Source organism: Pseudophryne corroboree, chromosome 1 (genome assembly GCF_028390025.1).
Source record: "Pseudophryne corroboree isolate aPseCor3 chromosome 1, aPseCor3.hap2, whole genome shotgun sequence".
In the NCBI taxonomy this organism is placed as follows: Eukaryota; Metazoa; Chordata; class Amphibia; order Anura; family Myobatrachidae; genus Pseudophryne; species Pseudophryne corroboree.
In genome coordinates, this window is record NC_086444.1 from 1209518343 (window position 1) to 1209535140 (window position 16798).

The 16798-nt window shown below is 47.9% G+C and overlaps 1 protein-coding gene across 5 annotated transcripts in view; it reads left to right on the forward strand.

Annotated features, from left to right (window-relative positions):
- SLC4A11 (solute carrier family 4 member 11) overlaps positions 1-15905 on the forward strand; it is a 171452-nt gene extending 155547 nt beyond the window's left edge. For all 5 annotated transcript variants that reach the window (XM_063925343.1, XM_063925345.1, XM_063925344.1 and 2 more), the window contains 2 exons: positions 13213-13382; positions 13692-15905. In XM_063925343.1, coding sequence (XP_063781413.1) covers positions 13213-13382; positions 13692-13755 — 234 coding nt within the window. In that variant the 3' untranslated portion in view covers positions 13756-15905. The remainder of the gene's footprint in view (positions 1-13212; positions 13383-13691) is intronic.
- The last annotated feature ends 893 nt before the right edge of the window (positions 15906-16798 follow it).

The following is a 16798-nucleotide window of genomic DNA, read 5'->3' on the forward strand; positions in this document are numbered from 1 at the left end:
CTATGTTACTTAGTCATACACACTAATAGCACTGTTACCTCCCCTTCTGTACATTGTGCATGTGTTACTTACAGTCATACACACTGATGGCACTGTTACCTCCCCTTCTGTACATTATACCTGTTACATACAGTCATACACACTGATAGCACTGTTACCTCCCCTTCTGTACATTATGTGTTATTTACAGTCATACACACTGATAGCACTGTTACCTCCCCTTCTGTACATTGTACATGTGTTACTTACACTCATACACACTGATAGCACTGTTACCTCCCCTTCTGTACATTGTACATGTGTTACTTAGTCATACACACTGATAGCACTGTTACCTACCCTTCTGTACATTGTACCTGTGTTACCTACAGTCATACACACTGATAGCACTGTTACCTCCCCTTCTGTACATTATACCTGTGTTACTTATACACACTGATAGCACTGTTACCTACCCTTCTGTACATTGTACATGTGTTACTTACACTCATACACACTGATAGCACTGTTACATACCTGTCTGTAGCAAACCAAAAAGCACATAAGTGGGCAAAACCATGTGCACTGTGGGTGGGGCAGATGTAACATGTGCAGAGACAGTTAGATTTGGGTGGGTTATATTGTTTCTGTGGAGGGTAAATACTGGCTGCTTTATTTTTACGCTGCAATTTAGATTTCAGTATGAATGCACCCCACCCAAAGCTAACTCTCTCTGCACATGTTACATCTGCCCCACCTGCAATACACATGGTTTTGCGCAGTTGTGTGCTTTTATTTGGTTTACTAACGAGGCTCAAGCATGGATATTCTTAAAACCTGGAGTGCAGTGGCGGAGTTTGGGAACCTCTGGGTCAGTGTGTTTATTTGAGTCTAGTATAAAAGCGGATTAATCTGGATTCTGCTTTTATTACTATGAACACTATAGTATTTGTATACTTGTATTTCCTGCTGCTCTGTCCCTTGGAATCGCTTACTTCCAATGCGTTCTGGAGTTTCATCATCTGGCTCCCAACCAGTTCGCATCCAGTCATCACCATAAATCCAGGTGGAAGAGCAGACGCAAACCAGTTATCACTGTAATAAATCTTATCCAAAGCAATCCTCGTGTAATTGTTGTCATCCGTTCTGGCGCCTTCCTTGGCCTGTGGTCCCTTAACTCTTTCCCAACCACTGTCCAACTCTGTCCAGAAATGCTCGACATACAGTGTATATAGATAATTCCGTCCGTCTCCTGCCATGTCTCCTGACCCCAGGAACACTAAGGGCCTAATTCAGACCTGGTCGCTAGCAGGGGATTTTTGCAGCCCTGCAGTCAGATAGTCGCTGCCTACAGGGGGAGTGTATTTTAGCTGTGCAAGTGTGCGAACGCATGTGTAGCAGAGCTTTACAAACAGATCTTGTGCAGTCTCTGCGCAGCCCAGGACTTACTCAGCCGCTGCGATCACATCAGCCTGTCCGGGACCAGATTTGACGTCAGGAACCCTCCCTGCAAATGCTTGGACATGACTGCGTTTTTCCAGACACTCCCAGAAAACAGTCAGTTGACACCCACAAATGCCTTCTTCCTGTCAATCTGCTTGCGATCGCCCGTGCAAGTAGATACTTCTCACCATCCCGTCGCAGGGCGCAGATACCCATTGCAGCCGTGTGACGCGCTGGCGCAGTGCATACACATGTGCAGTTCGGATCTGATCGCCCGCTGTGTGAAAACGCCCAGCAGCGATCAGATCTGAATCAGGCCCCATGTGCACTGCAGGGGGGGGGGGGGGGGGTGTAACATGTGCAGAGAGAGTTAGATTTGGGTGGGGTGTGTTCAAACTGAAATTGCAGTGTAAAAATATAGCAGCCAGTATTTACCCTGCACAGAAACAATAGAGCCTACCCAAATCTAACTCTCTCTGCACATGTTACATCTGCCCCCCCCCCCTGCAGTGCACATGGTTTCGCCTATTAGCTAACAAATTTGCTGCTGCGATCAGATCTGAATTACCCCCTAGGTCTGCTGCTGCTTCTCTCTATCCTTAAAGTGATACAATATATAAATATATACAGGTTGAGTATCCCATATCCAAATATTCCGAAATACGGAATATTCCGTAATACGGACTTTTTTGAGTGAGAGTGAGATAGTGAAACCTTTGTATTTTGATGGCTCAATGTACACAAACTTTGTGTATTAAACAAAGTTATTAAAAATATTGGCTAAAATGACCTTCAGGCTGTGTGTATAAGGTGTATATGTAACATAATTCTGTGCTTAGACTTAGGTCCCATCACCATGATATCTCATTATGGTATGCAATTATTCCAAAATACGGAAAAATCCCATATCCAAAATTCCTCTGGTCCCAAGCATTTTGGATAAGGGATACTCAACCTGTATATACATTGTAACTGCTGAATGACCAGCGCCACTAATCTGAGCAATCTTAAAGTCTTTGTTTCAACCATAGTCCGTTTTCCCCCTTCTTCCCTACATGGCAAGCACGGGGAGAATAAACAAACTCCACACAGTTAGGGCCATGGTGGCAATCAAACCCATGACCTCAGTGCTGTGATGCAGCAATGCTGACCATTACACCGTCTGTGTCGCCCAACTTGTGTGTGTAAATGTATATATCTTATCCTGGGAAGAGGCCGTATACATGTGTTTCTGAGACAAGTGCTCCCTCAGCACCAGACGCCTGCTAATTGCTCATTTACCGCTCGCTGTGCCACAAGGTCATCAGGGGAAGGTGAACGCGTTCCGTTCCTATGTCTCCAGCCCCAGAAGTAGTGTTGTATTTTGGAGATGGATGTGGTTAAGTGATTTGCAGAAATGTCTCTGCTAACGAGCTGCTGGAGCCTAATTAGAAGTGTTGCCTAGAGCAGGGGTTGTTATTGTAGCTTTTCATGTTACACAGCAGATTCTTGTGCTTATTTCATGCAGTATGACCTGGGAGTCACAGACAGACACGTAGTGCAGCTGAGCAGTGTAGCATGCAGTGTGACCTGGGAGTCACAGACAGACGCGTAGTGCAGCTGAGCAGTATAGCATGCAGTGTGACCTGGGAGTCACAGACAGACACGTAGTGCAGCTGAGCAGTATAGCTTGCAGTGTGACCTGGGAGTCACAGACAGACACGTAGTGCAGCTGAGCAGTATAGCATGCAGTGTGACCTGGGAGTCACAGACAGACACGTAGTGCAGCTGAGCAGTATAACATGCAGTATGACCTGGGAGTCACAGACAGACACGTAGTGCAGCTGAGCAGTATAGCATGCAGTGTGACCTGGGAGTCACAGACAGACACGTAGTGCAGCTGAGCAGTATAGCATGCAGTGTGACCTGGGAGTCACAGACAGACACGTAGTGCAGCTGAGCAGTGTAGCATGCAGTATGACCTGGGAGTCACAGACAGACACGTAGTGCAGCTGAGCAGTATAGCATGCAGTGTGACCTGGGAGTCACAGACAGACACGTAGTGCAGCTGAGCAGTATAGCATGCAGTATGACCTGGGAGTCACAGACAGACACGTAGTGCAGCTGAGCAGTATAGCATGCAGTGTGACCTGGGAGTCACAGACACACGTAGTGCAGCTGAGCAGTATAACATGCAGTATGACCTGGGAGTCACAGACAGACACGTAGTGCAGCTGAGCAGTATAACATGCAGTGTGACCTGGGAGTCACAGACAGACACGTAGTGCAGCTGAGCAGTATAGCATGCAGTGTGACCCTGGAGTCACAGACAGACACGTAGTGCAGCTGAGCAGTATAGCATGCAGTATGACCTGGGAGTCACAGACAGACACGTAGTGCAGCTGAGCAGTATAGCATGCAGTGTGACCTGGGAGTCACAGACAGACACGTAGTGCAGCTGAGCAGTATAGCATGCAGTGTGACCTGGGAGTCACAGACAGACACGTAGTGCAGCTGAGCAGTATAGCATGCAGTGTGACCTGGGAGTCACAGACAGACACGTAGTGCAGCTGAGCAGTATAGCATGCAGTGTGACCTGGGAGTCACAGACACACGTAGTGCAGCTGAGCAGTATAACATGCAGTGTGACCTTGGAGTCACAGACAGACACGTAGTGCAGCTGAGCAGTATAGCATGCAGTATGACCTGGGAGTCACAGACAGACACGTAGTGCAGCTGAGCAGTATAGCATGCAGTGTGACCTGGGAGTCACAGACAGACACGTAGTGCAGCTGAGCAGTATAGCATGCAGTGTGACCTGGGAGTCACAGACAGACACGTAGTGCAGCTGAGCAGTATAGCATGCAGTGTGACCTGGGAGTCACAGACAGACACGTAGTGCAGCTGAGCAGTATAGCATGCAGTGTGACCTGGGAGTCACAGACACACGTAGTGCAGCTGAGCAGTATAACATGCAGTGTGACCTGGGAGTCACAGACAGACACGTAGTGCAGCTGAGCAGTATAGCATGCAGTGTGACCTGGGAGTCACAGACAGACACGTAGTGCAGCTGAGCAGTATAGCATGCAGTGTGACCTGGGAGTCACAGACAGACACGTAGTGCAGCTGAGCAGTATAGCATGCAGTGTGACCTGGGAGTCACAGACAGACACGTAGTGCAGCTGAGCAGTATAGCATGCAGTGTGACCTGGGAGTCACAGACACACGTAGTGCAGCTGAGCAGTATAGCATGCAGTATGACCTGGGAGTCACAGACAGACACGTAGTGCAGCTGAGCAGTATAGCATGCAGTGTGACCTGGGAGTCACAGACAGACACGTAGTGCAGCTGAGCAGTATAGCATGCAGTGTGACCTGGGAGTCACAGACAGACACGTAGTGCAGCTGAGCAGTATAGCATGCAGTGTGACCTGGGAGTCACAGACAGACACGTAGTGCAGCTGAGCAGTATAACATGCAGTATGACCTGGGAGTCACAGACAGACACGTAGTGCAGCTGAGCAGTATAGCATGCAGTGTGACCTGGGAGTCACAGACAGACACGTATTGCAGCTGAGCAGTATAGCATGCAGTGTGACTTGGGAGTCACAGACAGACACGTAGTGCAGCTGAGCAGTGTAGCTTGCAGTGTGACCTGGGAGTCACAGACAGACACGTAGTGCAGCTGAGCAGTATAGCATGCAGTGTGACCTGGGAGTCACAGACAGACACGTAGTGCAGCTGAGCAGTGTAGCATGCAGTATGACCTGGGAGTCACAGACAGACACGTAGTGCAGCTGAGCAGTATAGCATGCAGTGTGACCTGGGAGTCACAGACAGACACGTAGTGCAGCTGAGCAGTATAGCATGCAGTGTGTTACAGTGCTGTCATGTGCTCGTAGGTAACAGTTCTGCTCCCTCCTCAGTGGTGTCCGTCAGGAAGAGTCCAGGCCAGATACAAGAGACCGGTTATGATTGGGGGAAACACTCTGTTCTATGTTTAAAATCTTTATTTGTGAACCATCACAAACCTTCAGAGATTACCCAGGAACTCAACTGTTCAAATGATTCTATCTGGTTACCCCACCTCTATTCTATCTGGTTACCCCACCTCTATTCTACCCACTTACCCCACCTCTATTCTACCCGCTTACCCCACCTCTCTTCTATCTGGTTACCTCACCTCTATTCTACCCGCTTACCCCACCTCTATTCTATCTGGTTACCTCACCTCTATTCTACCCGCTTACCCCACCTCTATTCTTTCTGGTTACCTCACCTCTATTCTACCCGCTTACCCCACCTCTATTCTACCTGATTACCTCACCTCTATTCTACCCGCTTACCCCACCTCTATTCTACCTGATTACCTCACCTCTATTCTACCCGCTTACCTCACCTGTATTCTATCTGGTTACCTCACCTCTATTCTACCCGCTTACCCCACCTCTATTCTACCCGCTTACCCCACCTCTATTCTACCCGCTTACCCCACCTCTATTCTACCCGCTTACCCCACCTCTATTCTACCCGCTTACCCCACCTCTATTCTATCTGGTTACCTCACCTCTATTCTACCCGCTTACCCCACCTCTATTCTACCTGCTTACCCCACCTCTATTCTACCCGCTTACCCCACCTCTATTCTACCCGCTTACCCCACCTCTATTCTACCCGCTTACCCCACCTCTATTCTACCCGCTTACCCCACCTCTATTCTACCCGCTTACCCCACCTCTATTCTACCCGCTTACCCCAGCTCTATTCTACCCGCTTACCCCATCTCTATTCTACCCGCTTACCCCACCTCTATTCTACCCGCTTACCCCACCTCTATTCTACCCGCTTACCCCACCTCTATTCTACCCGCTTACCCCACCTCTATTCTATCTGGTTACCTCACCTCTATTCTACCCGCTTACCCCACCTCGATTCTACCCGCTTACCCCACCTCTATTCTTCCCGCTTACCCCACCTCTATTCTTCCCGCTTACCCCACCTCTATTCTACCCGCTTACCCCACCTCTATTCTACCCGCTTACCCCACCTCTATTCTACCCGCTTACCCCACCTCTATTCTATCTGGTTACCTCACCTCTATTCTACCCGCTTACCCCACCTCGATTCTATTCTACCTGCTTACCCCACCTCTATTCTACCCGCTTACCCCACCTCTATTCTATCTGGTTACCTCACCTCTATTCTACCCGCTTACCCCACCTCTATTCTACCCGCTTACCCCACCTCGATTCTATTCTACCCGCTTACCCCACCTCTATTCTACCCGCTTACCCCACCTCTATTCTACCCGCTTACCCCACCTCTATTCTACCCGCTTACCCCACCTCTATTCTACCCGCTTACCCCACCTCTATTCTATCTGGTTACCTCACCTCTATTCTACCCGCTTACCCCACCTCGATTCTATTCTACCTGCTTACCCCACCTCTATTCTACCCGATTACCCCACCTCTATTCTATCTGGTTACCTCACCTCTATTCTTCCCGCTTACCCCACCTCTATTCTACCCGCTTACTCCACCTCTATTCTACCCGCTTACCCCACCTCTATTCTACCCGCTTACCCCACCTCTATTCTACCCGCTTACCCCACCTCTATTCTACCCGCTTACCCCACCTCTATTCTACCCGCTTACCCCACCTCTATTCTACCCGCTTACCCCACCTCTATTCTATCTGGTTACCTCGCCTCTATTCTACCCGCTTACCCCACCTCTATTCTACCTGGTTACCTCACCTCTATTCTACCCGCTTACCCCACCTCTATTCTACCTGCTTACCCCACCTCTGTTCTACCTGCTTACCCCACCTCTATTCTACCCGCTTACCCCACCTCTATTCTACCCGCTTACCCCACCTCTATTCTACCCGCTTACCCCACCTCTATTCTATCTGGTTACCCCACCTCTATTCTATTCTACCTGCTTACCCCACCTCTATTCTATCTGGTTACCTCACCTCTCTACTACCCGCTTACCCCACCTCTGTTCTACCCGCTTACCCCACCTCTATTCTACCCGCTAACCCCACCTCTATTCTTCCCGCTTACCCCACCTCTATTCTACCCGCTTACCCCACCTCTATTCTACCCGCTTACCCCACCTCTATTCTATCTGGTTACCTCACCTCTATTCTTCCCGCTTACCCCACCTCTATTCTACCCGCTTACCCCACCTCTATTCTATTCTACCTGCTTACCCCACCTCTATTCTATCTGGTTACCTCACCTCTCTACTACCCGCTTACCCCACCTCTGTTCTACCCGCTTACCCCACCTCTATTCTACCCGCTTACCCCACCTCTATTCTACCCGCTTACCCCACATTTATTCTACCCGCTTACCCCACATTTATTCTACCCGCTTACCCCACCTCTATTCTATCTGGTTACCTCACCTCTATTCTACCCACTTACCCCACCTCTATTCTATCTGGTTACCTCACCTCTATTCTTCCCGCTTACCCCACCTCTATTCTTCCCGCTTACCCCACCTCTATTCTATTCTACCTGCTTACCCCACATTTATTCTACCCGCTTACCCCACCTCTATTCTATCTGGTTACCCCACCTCTATTCTACCCACTTACCCCACCTCTATTCTACCCGCTTACCCCACCTCTATTCTATCTGGTTACCTCACCTCTATTCTTCCCGCTTACCCCACCTCTATTCGACCCGCTTACTCCACCTCTATTCTACCCACTTACCCCACCTCTATTCTATCTGGTTACCTCACCTCTCTACTACCCGCTTACCCCACCTCTATTCTACCCGCTTACCCCACCTCTATTCTACCCGCTTACCCCACCTCTATTCTACCCGCTAACCCCACCTCTATTCTTCCTGCTTACCCCACCTCTATTCTACCCGCTTACCCCACCTCTATTCTACCCGCTTACCCCACCTCTATTCTATCTGGTTACCTCACCTCTATTCTTCCCGCTTACCCCACCTCTATTCTACCCGCTTACCCCACCTCTATTCTATTCTACCTGCTTACCCCACCTCTATTCTATCTGGTTACCTCACCTCTCTACTACCCGCTTACCCCACCTCTGTTCTACCCGCTTACCCCACCTCTATTCTACCCGCTTACCCCACCTCTATTCTACCCGCTTACCCCACATTTATTCTACCCGCTTACCCCACCTCTATTCTATCTGGTTACCTCACCTCTATTCTACCCACTTACCCCACCTCTATTCTATCTGGTTACCTCACCTCTATTCTTCCCGCTTACCCCACCTCTATTCTTCCCGCTTACCCCACCTCGATTCTATTCTACCTGCTTACCCCACCTCTATTCTACCCGCTTACCCCACCTCTATTCTTCCCGCTTACCCCACCTCTATTCTTCCCGCTTACCCCACCTCTTTTCTTTTCTACCTGCTTACTCCACATTTATTCTACCCGCTTACCCCACCTCTATTCTATCTGGCTACCTCACCTCTATTCTACCCACTTACCCCACCTCTATTCTACCCGCTTACCCCACCTCTATTCTATCTGGTTACCTCACCTCTATTCTTCCCGCTTACCCCACCTCTATTCTACCCGCTTACTCCACCTCTATTCTACCCGCTTACCCCACCTCTATTCTATCTGGTTACCTCACCTCTATACTACCCGCTTACCCCACCTCTATACTACCCGCTTACCCCACCTCTATACTACCCGCTTACCCCACCTCTATTCTACCCGCTTACCCCACCTCTATTCTACCCGCTTACCCCACCTTTATTCTACCCGGTTACCTCACCTCTATTCTACCCGCTTACCCCACCTCTATTCTACCCGCTTACCCCACCTCTATTCTACCCGCTTACCCCACCTTTATTCTACCCGCTTACCCCACCTCTATTCTATCTGGTTACCTCACCTCTATTCTACCCGCTTACCCCACCTCTATTCTACCCGCTTACCCCACCTCTATTCTATTCTACCTGCTTACCCCACCTCTATTCTACCCGCTTACCCCACCTCTATACTACCCGCTTACCCCACCTCTATTCTACCCGCTTACCCCACCTCTATTCTATTATACCTGCTTACCCCACCTCTATTCTACCCGCTTACCCCACCTCTATTCTATCTGGTTACCTCACCTCTATTCTGCCCGCTTACCCCACCTCTATTCTATTCTACCTGCTTACCCCACCTCTATTCTATCTGGTTACCTCACCTCTCTACTACCCGCTTACCCCACCTCTGTTCTACCCGCTTACCCCACCTCTATTCTACCCGCTTACCCCACATTTATTCTACCCGCTTACCCCACCTCTATTCTATCTGGTTACCTCACCTCTATTCTACCCACTTACCCCACCTCTATTCTACCCGCTTACCCCACCTCTATTCTATCTGGTTACCTCACCTCTTTTCTACCCGCTTACCCCACCTCGATTCTATTCTACCTGCTTACCACACCTCTATTCTACCCGCTTACCCCACCTCTATTCTATCTGGTTACCTCACCTCTATTCTTCCCGCTTACCCCACCTCTATTCTTCCCACTTACCCCACCTCTATTCTATTCTACCTGCTTACCCCACCTCTATTCTACCCGCTTACCCCACCTCTATTCTATCTGGTTACCTCACCTCTATTCTGCCCGCTTACCCCACCTCTGTTCTACCCGCTTACCCCACCTCTGTTCTACCCGCTTACCCCACCTCTATTCTACCCGCTTACCCCACCTCTATTCTACCTGCTTACCCCACCTCTATTCTTTTCTACCCACTTACCCCACCTCTATTCTACCCGCTTACCCCACCTCTATTCTATTCTACCCACTTGCCCCACCTCTATTCTACCCGCTTACCCCACCTCTATTATAGTCTACCCGCTTACTTCACCTCTATTCTTACCACACCTCTATTCTATTCTACCCGCTTACCCCACCTCTATTCTACCTGCTTACCCCACCTATATTCTATTCTACCCACTTACCCCACCTCTATTCTACCTGCTTACCCCACCTCTATTCTACCCGCTTATCCCACCTCTATTCTATTCTACCCACTTACCCCACCTCTATTCTACCTGCTTACCCCGCCTCTATTCTACCCGCTTACCCCACCTCTATTATAGTCTACCCGCTTACTTCACCTCTATTCTTACCCCACCTCTATTCTATTCTACCCGCTTGCCCCACCTCTATTATAATCTACCCGCTTACCCCACCCCACCTCTATTCTATTCTACCCGCTTACCCCACCTCTATTCTACTCGCTTACCCCACCTCTCTTCTACCCGCTTACCCCACCTCTATTCTATTCTACCCACTTACCCCACCTCTATTCTATTCTACCCGCTTACACCACCTCACCTCTATTCTATTCTACCCGCTTACCCCACCCCACCTCTATTCTATTCTACCCGCTTACCCCACTTCTATTCTATTCTACCCGCTTACCCCACCTCTATTCTATTCTACCCGCTTACTTCACCTCTATTCTTACCCCACCTCTATTCTATACTACCCACTTATCCCACCTCTATTCTGTTCTATCCACTTACCCCACCTCTATTCTTACCCCACCTGTATTCTATTCTATCCCCTAACCCCACCTCTATTCTATTCTACCCCCTTACCCCACCTCTATTCTATTCTACCCCCTTACCCCATCTCTATTCTATTCTACCCCCTTACCCCACCTCTATTCTATTCTACCCCCTTACCCCACCTCTATTCTGCCCCCTTACCCCACCTCTATTCTTTTCTACCCCCTTTACCCACCTCTATTCTTTTCTACCCCCTTTACCCACCTCTATTCTTTTCTACCCCCTTTACCCACCTCTATTCTGTTCTACCAGCTTACCCCACCTCTGTTCTACCCACTTACCCCACCTCTATTATATTCTACCTGCTTACTTCACCTCTATTCTTACCTCACCTCTAGTCTATTCTACCCGCTTACCCCACCTCTATTCTATTCTACCCACTTACCCCACCTCTATTATATTCTACCCGCTTACTTCCCCTCTATTCTTACCACACCTCTATTCTATTCTACCCGCTTACCCCACCCCACCTCTATTCTATTCTACCCGCTTACCCCACCTCTATTCTACCCGCTTACCCCACCTCTATTCTACCCGCTTACCCCACCTCTATTCTATTCTACCCGCTTACCCCACCTCTATTCTATTCTACCCGCTTACTTCACCTCTATTCTATTCTACCCGCTTACTTCACCTCTATTCTTACCCCACCTCTATTCTATACTACCCACTTATCCCACCTCTATTCTATTCTATCCACTTACCCCACCTCTATTCTTACCCCACCTGTATTCTATTCTACCCGCTTACCCCACCTCTATTCTATTCTACCCACTTACCCCACCTCTATTATATTCTACCCGCTTACTTCACCTCTATTCTTACCACACCTCTATTCTATTCTACCCGCTTACCCCACCCCACCTCTATTCTATTCTACCCGCTTACCCCACCTCTATTCTACCCGCTTACCCCACCTCTATTCTACCCGCTTACCCCACCTCTATTCTACCCGCTTACCCCACCTCTATTCTACCCGCTTACCCCACCTCTATTCTACCCGCTTACCTCACCTCTATTCTATTCTACCCGCTTACTTCACCTCTATTCTTACCCCACCTCTATTCTATACTACCCACTTATCCCACCTCTATTCTATTCTATCCACTTATCCCACCTCTATTCTATCCACTTACCCCACCTCTATTCTTACCCCACCTGTATTCTATTCTATCCCCTAACCCCACCTCTATTCTATTCTACCCCCTTACCCCACCTCTATTCTATTCTACCCCCTTACCCCACCTCTATTCTATTCTACCCCCTTACCCCACCTCTATTCTATTCTACCCCCTTACCCCACCTCTATTCTATTCTACCCCCTTACCCCACCTCTATTCTACCCCCTTACCCCACCTCTATTCTATTCTACCCCCCTAAACCCCACCTCTATTCTACCCCCTTACCCCACCTCTATTCTATTCTACCCCCTTACCCCACCTCTATTCTACCCCCTTACCCCACCTCTATTCTATTCTACCCCCTTACCCCACCTCTATTCTATTCTACCCCCTTACCCCACCTCTATTCTACCCCCTTACCCCACCTCTATTCTATTCTACCCCCTTACCCAACCTCTATTCTACCCCCTTACCCAACCTCTATTCTACCCCCTTACCCCACCTCTATTCTACCCCCTTACCCCACCTCTATTCTATTCTACCCCCTTACCCCACCTCTATTCTATTCTACCCCCTTACCCTACCTCTTTTCCATTCTACTCTATCACTACCCTCTTGTGCCACCTCTAATCTCCCCTCTATTCTGCTTTACCTGGCTGGAGATTTCTAGAAATGATGGATTGATTGCTGTAATGTAAGTAGAGAGTATCCGGTTTTCTTTGTGTATAACTCTATTACGTATACAGGTTGAGTCTCCAATATCTGATAATCTGAAATCCAGAATTGTTTGAGCGATCCTGAGATAGTGGCAGCTTTGTGTTCTGATGCTTCAGTGTAGACAGACCTTGTCTCATGAACGCAATTTAATGTAGAAAATGACCCTAGGACTCTGTGTATTCGCGGCATGTGGAAAAAAAATGCATTCGGTGAACAGACTTTGGTCCCATCCCCAAGATATCTCATTACGGTATGCAAGTATTCCAAACTGCAGAAAACTCCAATATTCAGAGTACTTCTGTTCCCAGCCATATCAGCCTATGGCAGTCTCTGTGCTGTACCCACATTTCCTGCACTCCTGTCTCACTCTCTTCTGTTCCTCCCGACAGACTGCGTATCCTCCCACCCATTACATCAGGAGGGTCCCCCAGCGGAAGATTCACTACTTCACAGGGCTCCAGGTCCTGCAGCTGGTCATCCTGTGTGGGTTCGGCATGTCCCCTCTCCCTTACATGAAGATGATCTTTCCCCTGATCATGATAGGAATGATCCCAATCAGGTATGTTACAGGCGAATAACAGCAAGCAAAACGCGTGGGGTTTACGTACATTGGGGTTGTAGCGTCATCCATGCGAGATGTACCGAAACTGAATCCCACATTAGTTGCTGCAATTTAAGCCGCCTGTTTTCTTGCATTTTAAAAAAAAAATTTGATTATTTATACCCCCCTCTGTGCGGCAGACCCTTTATATATAATGGCGCACCCCATGTATAACTAATCCGTCAGGCTCCGTAGCCGCACACTGGCTTCTGTGATACTGCCGCAACCTCTGGCCTACATCTAACGCAGGTATTTTTCCTTCCTTAGATACAACCTTCTACCGAAAATAATAGAATCCAAATACCTGGATGCTATGGATGCTGAGCACTAGGGTGGGGATTTACCCCGCCCGCAATGTGCTGACGTCCTTCTGCGACGGAGAAATTGCAGGGCTTTTATCTTATTTTAATTTGAAGCTTTATTTTGAGCCCTGTAACCTTTTTGGATTGATATCGGAAACGATTGATGGGAGTGGAACTAGGTGCACATGGACCTCAACAAGCTGTCTTAACCATAACTGGAATACCCCAAATATGCTCTGCTGCTCCGGAGCCGGCTTGTCTCACCTCTGGACCTGACGTACTGCATTGTACCTTTTTATATATCCAGCGAACCTAATGTCCATTTCCGAGGACTACAGATTTCCTTTCTGGAGTATAATACAGTGAGGGGGTGTTTTCCCAAAAATATATATATATTATTTTTTTTTTCCCTCCGATGAACCAGTCTTTTTAAATGGCTTTAAGTGAACTGTGGCTGTGTGCAAGCTGTGCAAGGACAGGACTCCGGCAGAGATGAGACCTGTTTAAATATATATATATATATATATATATATATTTTTATTTTATTTTTATTTTTTTTTTACTCGGGTTGCAAAGCAAAGGACTGTGTCGCTGGACTCAGCAGTGGCGACGTCTGCAGATCAACCAAAAGTGTTTCTTGTGTTTCTCCCCCCTTTTGTAGCTAAACCAGCCTTAGAATTGAAGCTATTTTTATCTGTTTGAATTGTTTTTTGTTTTGTTTTTGGGGTTTGTTTGTGTGTTTTTCTTTTTGTAATATAAGTAAAGAAACGTTTAATCGGAGTTGTAAATTTGCACAGCAGCGACTTGGCATTATGCACTAATTCAGTCAGATACCAGCACTTTTTCAACTCTAAAGCTTTTGTGTATTATATATAATATATATATATATATGTGTGTGTTGACAAACCTCCACGCGTATATGCTTTACAGTGCATTGAAAATGCATGTTTTATGTATAATGTTTATACAACACTAGTGGAAGGTGTCACACTAGCGTTTCAATATGACCTCCTTCTGGACGTCCAAGCAGCAGCAGCGGCGGTGGTGGCCGGCATTCACTCACCAATAAGAGGTCAAGGCCAAACTCATGGATGACTGCGTTGCGATAATCACTGACTGGATTTCTTCTGCTGCACTTTTTTGGAAAGACAGCTCTATCCCATGCATGACGTCTGAACCACCACCATGGGTGGACAGCTGGCATCTCCAAACTGTGGTTCATGTATGGATGTTCACTAACGTTTTTGAATGTAGTCTACATGGAGAGCTCGAAGATCCTGGTCCTCTACCGTGGTCACCTGTTACATTGCTGGTGTTTCAGCCGAAATGCTGAGTTATTTCCTGCAAAATGCAGGGTCTGGTTTTTTGCCTGTCCCAAACCCACCCCAGAGCAGATCTGGCGAAGGTCCTATCTTCTAGCAGACGGGGCTCTTCCGTGACATCTCCAGAGTCTGTTGTATCTGACGTGAATTTTTGTATGATGTTTTCAATGTGTCCCTGATATTCTAATGGGTTAAGTTTTATGAGAAAAAGGCTATTTTTGTACATACGTGTATATCGGTTTCAGATTCTATATGACATTGAGGCAAAAAAAATGTTGTCAAAGATTTGTTCTGTGTCTTGTTTGCAGTGATACTTTGTTTTTGCTATATCTCACTGTGTTGTACACCTTGCATGAAACCTGGTTACTTAGGACGGCCGTTCCATGTTCTGGGAGAAGAAGAACAAAGAAGACATCCGCTTGTTTTTGACTTTGAGCATGCTGCAGCCTATATGGATACTAAGTATCACTATACGCACTTGACTGCACTATATCTGAAAGCAAAATACCATCATTAAATATAGAGTATTTCTGTAGGCGCCATCCTTGCAGATCCGGGATGAGTTGTCTTCTTGACGATACAGAAGTGTTTTGTGTCTCTGGCGGTGGCTGATGGGCGTGGATGTCACATTGAGACTCATGAATGTATTTAGAGGGCTGCAGCGTCTCCCTCCCGTGTCCCTTGTAACTGTGCGGTGCATGCTCCATGTCGGACGGCTCCTGGCGGCCAATGGCTGCTTTAAGTCTAGCGTTTGTTATGAGAGAGTCTTTTATTTTGTAAATATTTGATATGTCTTGAATCAAAGAGAACAGAGCACCGAAGAAATTCTATTAATAAACAATGGTTTAAAACAAAAACTTGAGTGGTATTGTGACAATTGCATGTTACATTGTTATAGCTGCATGTTTCCTGGTATATACACTGTGTCACATTAGATGTATGAAATGTGTTCAGATGGCATACATTTCACACCACAACCCTGAATCACTGTAATTAGCATTACACCGCTGCTGTGTGCTGCTGGATGACCTGCTCCATCCAATATATACCTCTCAGCCTGTGGCTTCCTGCTGCCTCCATTCCCCTCCTCACATCATGTCACTGCCCCTGTCACATGCAGCCCTGTCCTCACTGACACATCACTCATCTCCTGATATACTCTGTGCTGCTGGATGACCTGCTCCATCCAATATATACCTCTCAGCCTGTGGCTTCCTGCTGCCTCCATTCCCCTCCTCACATCATGTCACTGCCCCTGTCACATACAGCCCTGTCCTCACTGGCACATCACTCATCTCCTGATATACTCTGTGCTGCTGGGGACCCTGCTCCTCCTACTATATAACTCTGTCTGTGGCTTCCTGCTGCCTCCATTCCCCTCCTCACATCATGTCACTGCCCCTGTCACATGCAGCCCTGTCCTCACTGACACATCTCTCATCTCCTGATATACTCTGTGCTGCTGGGGACCCTGCTCCTCCCACTATATAACTCTCAGTCTGTGGCTTCCTGCTGCCTCCATTCCCCTCCTCACATCATGTCACTGCCCCTGTCACATACAGCCCTGTCCTCACTGACACATCACTCATCTCCTGATATACTTTGTGCTGCTGGATGACCTACTCCATCCAATATATACCTCTCAGCCTGTGGCTTCCTGCTGCCTCCATTCCCCTCCTCACATCATGTCACTGCCCCTGTCACATGCAGCCCTGTCCTCACTGACACATCACTCATCTCCTGATATACT